The 10,542-nt window shown below is 43.0% G+C and overlaps 1 protein-coding gene across 1 annotated transcript; it reads left to right on the plus strand.

The window, feature by feature from the left end:
• Positions 1-6,172: 6,172 nt before the first annotated feature.
• LOC135441208 (uncharacterized) lies at positions 6,173-10,515 on the plus strand. Its single transcript, XM_064700727.1, has 2 exons — positions 6,173-8,911; positions 8,947-10,515. Exons 1-2 carry the CDS (start codon positions 6,173-6,175, stop codon positions 10,513-10,515), a joined length of 4,308 nt encoding a protein of 1,435 aa, XP_064556797.1.
• Positions 10,516-10,542: the final 27 nt, after the last annotated feature.

Below are 10,542 nucleotides of genomic sequence, written 5' to 3' on the forward strand. Positions count from 1 at the left end.
ACAAGCCCGTAGAAAAATGACGAAAGCTGCTCAGTTGTATCTAAGTTCTGTTTTCGTTAGCACATATCTTGATTTGAAAGATGTTTGGCCGAATTCAAGCGTACGTATGCTAGTCTAGATAGACATAAGAAACTTCACGAAAGGAAGAAGAAAGACTGTAATACCTTCCTGAATATGTTTTACATACAAGCAAAATAGCTGCACTTTGTCCTGATATCAAAATTAATATGGGCTCAGTAATTCGGTATATAATAGTCGACTTATACATAAAAAGCGCATAGAAATACCACATGTAAGTTGCAAGATATTTAGTGAGCTGAAAGAAAAATGTTCTGTGTATGAGCAGATGCATGAGCGTAAGCACCTTAACAAAACTCTGTACAGTGGTGGAAAAAAATATGAGCACAGTTGCAAAGCAAATCATTGTTTTAATTGTGGGTCGACAGACCATTTAAGAAAAGACTGTCAGTCTTAAACATATTGCATCAAATGTGGTTTTAATGGACATATATCGAAAAACTGCCTAAAGTTAAAAGCGCATGAGAATTGTTAAAAATAACCGATTTAAACAAGTTGTAATCAATGATTTAAAAGTTTACTATCTAATTGATACGGGAGCTGATGTTTCAATTTTAAGAAGCAGCGCTTAAAACACTGAGTAATGAAGACCTGCACAAGTCGTTTTCTATACTAAGAGGTCTTGGCAATGCAAAAACATTGCCAATTGGAGAATTTGTTAGCAAGGTATTCGTAGACGGGATCCAAGTTGATCAAATGATCGTCTTAGTACCCGATAATACAGTTTAATACGACGTTTTGCTGGGATACGATTTCATATCGAAATTCTTAGTAATGATGGACGAGAATGGTTTCCTGTTTGTGCTTGAGTTGCCGCGGGAGGACAACTACGCGCTTAAAGAGCTAAATATATACAATGTTGTTGAGGTCGAAGCTGATATAAGCACTCCTTCGCAGTTCAAGCCGCTGATTCGATCGCTGATTGACGCCTACCAGCCAACGGCATCACCTGAGATAAGCCCTGTGCATCTTAGATTCATCCCAGATGGACAAATAATGCCGTTCAAGCAGCAGCCAACCCGCCACTCTCCTGTTGAATGCGACATTATCAAGAAGCAAGTTAAAGATTGGTTACAGTGCGGTATTGTTAAAAGATCCACGTCTAATTTTGCAAGTAGAGTTGCCATTGTTAAAAAAAAGGATGGTACCAACAGAATGTGTGTCGACTTTCGTCAGTTAAACTCTATGGTGCTAAAAGACTATTTTCACTTATCACTTACCGACAATGTACTCGCGAAATTGCAGGCAGGTAGAATGTTTGTGGCCATTAAAGAGGCGAGCCGAAAATGTACCGCCTTTATTACAACAAAGCTCTATTCGGATTAACCAATTCGCCAGCAGCCTTTATAATATTTTTAAGCAGCATGTGGTATTCCAAGACTCAAATGTTGTAATGTACTCATAAATGCTCATCAATGTATTTGAGCTAGAAAAGATTCAAGCTATCTTCCAGATTCATTGAAAAGAATGTTAACTGAGTGCTAAGCTACACAGTAAAGGAAGTGGCACCAAAGCAACACGTAATGTAGAGTTCCCTAATTGAAGCCGATAATATTGTGGATTCTCGCCCGCTTACCCACCTGCCGGTCTTAGTTGAGCAGGAACCACCTCTAACACCGAACGGTCTACTCAAGGGAGTAATCAATGTGCCTGACATACCCAGCATCCACGAGCAGCCGGGCCAGAGATGCGCCACAAAGAAGCAGTGACGCGTTGCACGGCTATTACGGTACCATTCTTGGAAGCTGTGGGTTTTGGTTTACCTGCCTCCACTTGTGCGCCGCGTGAAATGGTGTGCGCGTGTCAAGGCGATACGTCATGGCAATGTGGGGTTTATATGCGACCCAGCCGTGCCACACAGGGAGTAGCGAAAGTTCCTCGATACGCCAATGTGCGAGTGGTGATGATAATCGAGTGCGATTTATGGGTCGCCCCTTGGCTAAACTAGCCGTACTGGATGTGAGTGAACAGCGTGTTCACGGGTCGGCGATACTGCGGGATGAATTGGGCTATCGATTGCTTAGTTTTAGGTATATTTTAAATGGTATTGATTTTTGCCCTCTGAATGTGCGGGCATATTGTTTTTGGCATGTTGCCGCCATTACTTAACCATTGCTTACTTTCTGTCGTGAGTTAAAAGGTAGCAGTAGAAAGGACTGCGGTAAGACTCTAGGGAAATATATGTCTAAGGTAAATATATGTCCTACGTAATTCGCTCTAAATAAAACACTTACACTACTGCGCCCAACACGCAGATATTTGGATGAACACGGCCAGCCGCCAGGCGTAAAATTTGCAGTGCTCAAATTGCAACTCAATCTTCGCTTGGCACTCAACAGTAACTACTTACCTACTTATTTACTTACACTTACTCTGACTAATCTAACTAAACTTAAGTACCGGTAAACATAGTACCAATACCAAAAGGTCGCAATATATGGCATTTACAACATTAGGGCTTATTAGAAGCTTTAATGTCTCGATAATAGAAGTTTTATCGCTGAAGTAAAAAATGTGACTGGTTTTTTTTACCAAAGAGTGGGAAGTTTCGCTCTGAGTGGTCTCTTGATTCCAAAAACAAGTTAAAAATTACTCTATCGGCTCGACTGTGTATGTCGAAGACAGGACAGTGGTTGCGTCGGATTGGATCTCGTTTCGAAAGACATTAATATTTGCCATGATTGGGCATCTGATAATAAATCTAAGCATTGAATTGTTTTAAAAACGCTTCCTCATTTTGATCTTCGCGTTTTTATTTCTCTACCAAAAAATAAAAATGTCAGCAGTTGGTGGACGGTGAAGATGTTAATTTCTCTTGTACCATATAGGTAGTTTTATCGCACAATGACCAACAACTCTCTTTTGTTTGTCATGATTAAGCATTTGAAAATAAATCTAAGCATTGAATTATTCTAAGAGAGCTTCCACAATTTGAAGTTGGTGGCCGGTGAAAATGTTTATTTCTCTTGTAACATATAGGTAGTTTTTTAGCAGAATGACCAACAACTCTTTTCTGTTTGACTCAGTTGAGCACCTTATAACTCAAAAATAGACTTCATTTATGAATATTTAGGGCTTTTAATTGGTAAGTGTCTAATATCGTTTCGATTTGAGTTTGTATTGGACCTTACTTTGTATTCTAAGATCAGGCGGTATTCTTTCCTTATTTCTCTATTTAAATCTGCCAAACTCATCCGCTTATAGCAGACTATTAGTGAACTAACACTTTTCACAACACAATAACGAACGCTATAAAGCCAATTATCAATACACAGTCACAAATATAATCAAAACCTGAATAAAAATATTATGCTTGTTATCACTTTGCCAACGTCGGCTTGCGCAATTTAAATTTAAATTTTACCCATATTTTACACGAATTTGAAGCCATTTTTTAGTAAATGCCACTTACATTTATGAGAGAGTGTAGATTTCTAACGCGTTTACGAGGTGGGTGACTGCCGCTGGCGCAAATTTAACAGACCATTGCCCCTAGAATACTGACAGAACAATTTAATACGTCAGCACTACAATTGCATGAGCTCGCCACATTAGCGAAAATTACTTGTTAACTTGCATACCACATGAGAGTCTGCTCACCAGAATTTAGTGTACCCATGAGTAATGCTTCGGTGAACCCTCCACACATAAGGAATGCCCAAATAAGTCGGGGTAATGAGGGGTCAACATTCATTCATCGATTCAAACTCAAAATCATAAAAAAGAAGGGCGCGCGACAGACGCGTGCCAAAAATGATATTTTCTTTTGCGACCATGATCTGCCCATTCACACACATTTGTGTCTGTGTGTGTGTGTGCGCAGAGCTCGAAATTCAGAAATCACAAAATATTGTCAAATTTGCATCGGACAGGCAGGCAGGGACCAACAGGCACACATGCGCATAAATGCTTCTATTCATATACAAAATATGCAAGTATGCGTGAATAGCAAGTCCAAAAACTTTTAAATGCACACATGCCAACGCTTAGGTACCCTTTCCAGCAATACCGAGCTAAAATGCAAGAATTTCGCATCGGCTTGGCAAACCCTTTCATTATTTCATATTACTCGTCCCCTCAAAAGGGAAGAAATGCCACCGACTTTTGACAAAAATTGAATTTGTGGGCATTTTTGCTTGTGCGGCCACATGCACACACAAACATTTAAACGGTACCTAGACATAAAGAGAGCTTTGAGAGCACTGCGAGTAAGTGCGAGCGAGATAAAAATAAACAGCGATGCCGTTCTATCGCACAAATCATATGGAAGAGAGTAAGCCAAAGCAGTTTCCTGTAGTGGGAGCGAGATAAAAAACAGCGATGCCGTTCTATCGCACAAATCATATGGAAGAGAGTAAGCCAAAGGAGTTTCCTGTAGTGTGAGCGATCAAAAGATGTCATATGTATATCTCACTCGCTCGTTGGACCAGATGCAAACCAATTTTTGGTGACCAACATTTTTTCACTGGTTGTCCGGTCTATATGTTTTTTGGTTAGTGCTATTGTGCATTTAAAGTGTATGAAACTAAAATACCAAAAATACTATTGACATTTGCAATATTTTGTTTTCAATAATTAAATATACATTTAATTGTAAATTTAACTTGAATATTTTGTAATTAATGTAAGCTATTAAATGTGGTTATATAATAAATTTAAAAAATAATATTATATATAAAAATTGATTTATTAATTATATTTATGTTTAATATTATTAATAGAATTTTAAGATTAATTTTTAAAATATGTATAAATGACTAGCGTTTACAATTCGGCTTTAACCATTTCTAGTTATTTCATTAAATTTGTATAATCAAATTTTAAATAATTAATTTCCCCCATTCTTGCGCTTGGCATATTAGTATCTTTCTGCACTACAATGAACCTGACATTTTATAATATATTTTAAATATATATTTAAAAATTCGTTTGAAGTGAACCGGACGACGGTAAGCAACAAAATATCACTCATCCGAAATATCCCAATGCTTAGTCGATTGCAACAGATCAACATATAATTTTTAGTAGGTTTCTGCATCTGCACGTCTAAGTCAACTAGCTTTCGCGTTATTAAGGCTCACATTGCACTCATACGGACGTTCCTGGTATGTATACTGTGGATAACAATAATAAGTTTGTATTAGAATATTTATTTTACATGGAGTGAAAAATTCAGTTACCAATAATGTCAAAGAATGATGCAATGAGTCACAAACGCAAAGTCCTGCTGTCTCTAAACTAAGGGATCATATATTAATACCAAATTAAAAGATGCATTAATAAAAAGATTTACACCAGTCAACATTATCAAGATATTTATATTTACTAAAATATTTGTTTAAAAAATCAAACAAAAGAATATTATTTATAGATTTTGAAGCAGTTTAAACAACGTAGGCATTAAGGGGCATAATGACCTTAGCTTGAGGCCAATGTGGAATTTCTGTTGCTGGGTCAGACGCATCTGTTAAAGTTTACCACAATTATCTCAAACATTCATTATCGTCGCCTTGGGTCGCTGTTACACTTTGCGTGTTAACCTGCGTGTTGCGGGACGAATTAATTTATCGATTGTTTAGTATTAAGTATATTCTGAAAGTATGTATTTTTGCCCTGTGAATGTACGGGCACATTGTATTTGGCTTGTTGCCGCCATCACTTAAATGTTAAGCTCATTATTGTCGTGAGTTAGAAGGCCGTAGGAGGGAAGACTGCGGTAAGATTCTGAGGGAATATATATTTAAGTTCTAACCTATATAATCCGTTCAGAATAAAACACTTGCACTAGCACGTTTTGCATTACGCTGTCTCTATTAACATCGGAGTAACATGGCCAGGGGCCAGGCGTAAACCTTGCAATGTTCAAATTGCAACTCCGCCTTCGTTTGGCACGCGACATGATCTTTTATTCGCAGTTCTTATTGTAAGAAACTGCAAGGGCGACTTGCACTGGAGACACGACGTGGTGTAAGTTTGGAGTTACAGTGCGTGTAGATAGACACAGCACAGGCAGGGCCTCCACCCCAGTTATAGAGTTACCATTGGTACGCAGCCAGCGTAAAATATAGTAGAAGTCATCTCCGAGCTGAACAGGATGACACAACGGTCTCCCAGGAAAAGCCCACGCCTGAATGATGGCCAGGAGATAACTACCACGGCGAGTGAGGCGCAGCCGAAGCGGACAAGTAGAATGGTGAGCACTGTATCACAAATGCAAGTTCCCGCTGTGAGCGCGCCACAAAGCCCCAGCACCGTGGATGTGGGCACAAGTTTACAACCTGCCGGCACTGTGGCCGCAGGAGTGAGTGCACGAGCCAGCATATTGACAGGAGCGCCAAGCCCAAGCACGCAACTCTCAAGTGCTCAAGTCATGGATTTGATAAAGAGAGTCGCTGCGCTAGAGCACGAGTTGCAGAGGTCAAAAACTGGTCAAGCACATGTGAGTACAGTTACTGATCCCGTTAAATTGAGTGATGCTGGCGTGGGTCGTACAGCTAACCTGCCGCCATTTTTGAGTGGAGAGCCATCGTCGAGTGGAAGTTTGAGTGAAACTGCAATTATGAGTGGAGTCCCAAATTCAAGTGTTAGTTTGAGTGAAACTGCAATATTGCGTGGAACTGCCATTTTGAGCAGATCGCCATCTTTGAGTGAGGCATTGCCTACTTCATTGAGTGGAAATTTGGGACCACAGTTGCAAACGGTAGAACGAGCTCCAGTTATGGATAACTGTTCTACAACATCAAGCCGCTCGACGCCATATTGTTCTGCAGGCATTGCGCAGTCAACGCTCAGCTACACGCCGGCACAAGAGAACCAACCTGTGATCATTTTGGAGCCAACGCAGGCAACTGGGAACTTCGCATGGGCGACACCCAGGAACGATGTATGCCTGCTACGCAAATTACCAGATCTACCCGAGTTTGGAGGCCAACCTGAGGATTGGCCTATATTCTTCTGCGCGTTTACGGAAACAACTTTGGCGTACAACTGTAAGAATCTGGAGAATAACCAGCGATTGTTGAAGGCACTCAAAGGCGAAGCACGTGATACTGTGAAGTCGTTGCTCATACATCCCAGGAATGTGAACAACGTGATGGAACAATTACGTTTTAGATACGGCCGCCCAGAACAACTAATACGTAGCCAGCTAATTAGTATTCGAGAGGTGCAGCCAATTCAAGAGCACAGCATAGCGAAAATCGTGCCATTTGCTACACGAGTGAGTAACCTTGCCGCCTTTCTACAATCAGCTAACGGAGAACAGCATTTAGCGAATCCTACACTGATGGAGGATTTGGTCGCTAAGCTACCACCAAGCAAGAGGGTGGAGTGGGCCAGACATGCAGCTACGATTAGGCCTTTCCCGACTGTCGTACATTTAAGCGAGTGGTTAACGGACTACGCCAATTTGGTATGCACGATTGTGGACGTCGATGGTAAGGAGCAGAAGCGTAGAGTGCTGCATGCCAGCATTGACCAGAATAATGGAGGGCGACACCGAGGTCGCACCAAACAGTGTCCAATCTGTAATGGACAACACGCAGTCAGGGACTGCAACGAGTTTAACTTAGCCTCTCCGCTAAAAAGGTGGACGTTTCTAAAAAGGCACCGGCTTTGTTTCTCGTGCCTACGAGATGGCCACATGGCAAGAGTCTGCAAAAGGGCAAACGAATTTCAAGTCAATGGATGCCGGAAGAGGCATCATCGCCTTTTACATGATCATGATGCTATGAGTCACAATGCACCGCAGCCAGCAGGTGATAGAGTGATGAATATTGGACGGATGCCGCAGCCAGCGGATCCGCACACAAGAGCACCGCAGCCAGTGGATGCTCAATTGACGCAACAAAGGAATTTAAGTTGTGTCGATTCGGATGGAGAACGCCTACTATTCCGCATATTGCCAGTGACATTGCACGGGGCCAATAAGCGGATCGATACGTATGCGCTCCTCGACGAGGGCTCGTCCGTAACTATGATAGACGACGAGCTACTGCGCGACCTAGATGTCAAAGGGGAACGCAGGCAACTAAATATACAGTGGTTTGGTGGAAGAGCAACCAGAGAGCCGACCACAGTGGTAAGCACGGAAATTAGTGGAGCGGACAAACGCAAACGTTATGTGCTGCGAAATGTGTACGCCGTGTCCAACTTGAGCTTACCAATGCAAAGTCTGCATCGACGTGATGTACAAATGTTGGACAACGGTGCACGACTTCCAATGAAACCGTATCGCGGGGCGGTACCAAAACTTCTGATTGGACTTGACCATGCGCATCTTGGACTGCCAATGCAAACAAGAAGGTTTGCACCACAGGGACCATATGCTGCAGCCACCGAACTTGGATGGGTGGTTTTTGGGCCGGTAAGAGGTCAGCTGACGGCAACGTCAACAAAGTCATGCCTCCTAGCAGTGTCGCAGGAGGATGCAATCCAAAAGATGGTAAACGACTATTTTGATATCGAGAACTTCGGTGTGAAGCTTACGTCACCAGTCGCAGCCAGCGACGATGCACGAGCGCAAAAGATACTCGAAGACACCACGGTGAAAATAGGGGATCGTTACCAGACAGGTTTATTATGGAACCGTGATAATGTTGAGTTGCCACGAAGCTACGATATGGCATACAAAAGATTGGTGTACATTGAGAGAAAGATGAAGCGTAACGATCAGTTTAAACGAGCCTATATGAAAATTATGGACGATTATGTTCATAAAGGATATGCTCGACGCTTGAAGCATCATGACAAACTTTGGTATCTGCCGCATTTTGGAGTTGAAAATCCAAATAAGCCCGGTAAGATAAGACTGGTGTTCGACGCGGCAGCAAAGGTCGGTGACATTTCTTTGAAATGGCATTATCCAAGGGGCCGCAGCACTACAAGTCGCTGCCGGCTGTTCTCTTCCATTTCCGGGAAGGTGCGGTTGGCGTTTGTGGAGACATCAGAGAGATGTTCCATCAGGTGTTGTTTCGACCGCAGGATAGATGCGCCCAGCGACTCTTGTGGCGAAACGGCGATGATCGCCGGGAGCCTGATGTTTATGAGATGAGGGTAATGACATTTGGAGCAGCATGCTCGCCAATCACCGCGCACTATGTGAAGACCTTGAATGCCCTGCAGTATCAGGATTCAGACCCTCGCGCGGTTAAAGCTATTCTTGAATGTCATTATGTGGACGACTATGTGGATAGTTTTGATAGTGAAGGCGACGCCATCGCCATATCAACAAGAATAAGAGAAATACATGCAAATGCTGGATTTGAATTGTGCCAGTTTACTTCTAGTTCGCCAACCGTAGCCGACGCCCTGGGCAAACACTGGGCTGCTAGGAGCATCGGATGCGGCGAAGCTGAAGAAAAGATTCTGGGCATGTGTTGGCAGCCAGCCACGGACGATTTCAAATTCAACATGAAGTACCACAAAGTACCCCGATGTGTGCTAAATTTGGAGCGAGTACCTACGAAGAGGGAATTCTTGAGCTTGATCATGTCAACATTTGATCCTTTGGGATTTCTTAGCTGTCTCATGATAACTGGAAAGTTACTTATGCGTGAGATCTGGCGACGAAATGTGCAATGGGATGAACCCTTACCAGATGAGATCGCCCGCGCCTTTAGTAAATGGCTTCAGGATATGAACAATGTGGAAGGATTTCGAAGCTCGCGCCATTACTTTGGCCCAATACCCGTGCGGGCAATACAACTGCACGTTTTTGTCGACGCTAGCCAGTCAGCATTCGCAGCTGTGGCTTACTTAAGGGTAACCTACGACAACAACGACGTGCGAGTATGCTTCGTATGTGCCAAGACGAAATGTGCCCCAATGAAAACGATGTCAATTCCACGACTGGAATTGCAAGCTGCTGTGTTAGGAACGAGGCTGATGGACACTGTCAAAAAGGAGCACAGTATAGCGATCAGCGATGCCATACTATGGACCGACTCAAAGACAGGGCTGCGTTGGATAGGCAGCACCCACCGTCGATATAAGCAGTTCGTCGGAAATCAAGTGGGAGAAATTTTGGAGTCAACAAAGGTTTCCCAATGGAGATGGGTACCTACTGCTGAAAATGCAGCAGACGACGCAACCAGGCCGCACTGCCACGTAGACCTCAGCCAACGGTCACGATGGTTAGACGGGCCAACATTTTTGCGGCAGCCGGAAAGCAGCTGGCCGCAGCCCGAACCGGGCACCGAACACTCATCCTGCGATGATGAAGAAGAGATGCCGAGTGAATTTGCCTTAGTTGCAGCAAATAACTTTTTCATTTCATTTCAGAGATTCTCTAGCTACAGTCGGCTGGTGAGGACGACGGCTTGGGTTCTAAGGTTCACGCGCTGGTGCCGTGGACATAGGACTGAGCTTGAGAGATTCGGCCTCACCGCTACGGAATCTGAGGACGCTGAGAACTTGCTGATACGGCGAGCGCAATGAGAAGCATTCCCTGACGAGGTTCGAGCC

The sequence above is a fragment of the Drosophila montana genome, unplaced genomic scaffold (assembly GCF_035044405.1).
Source record: "Drosophila montana isolate Dmon_TW-CO22-7 unplaced genomic scaffold, ASM3504440v1 contig_1181_1, whole genome shotgun sequence".
Lineage (NCBI taxonomy): Eukaryota > Metazoa > Arthropoda > Insecta > Diptera > Drosophilidae > Drosophila > Drosophila montana.

What these genes read in the sequence shown, in the direction of transcription:
- LOC135441208 (XM_064700727.1), top strand. Translation starts at nt 6,173, where the DNA reads ATGACACAACGGTCTCCCAGGAAAAGCCCACGCCTGAATGATGGCCAG. An exon ending in TGTTCGACGCGGCAGCAAAG is followed by an intron (nt 8,912 to 8,946) that starts GTCGGTGACATT and finishes GCATTATCCAAG; the next exon opens with GGGCCGCAGCACTACAAGTC.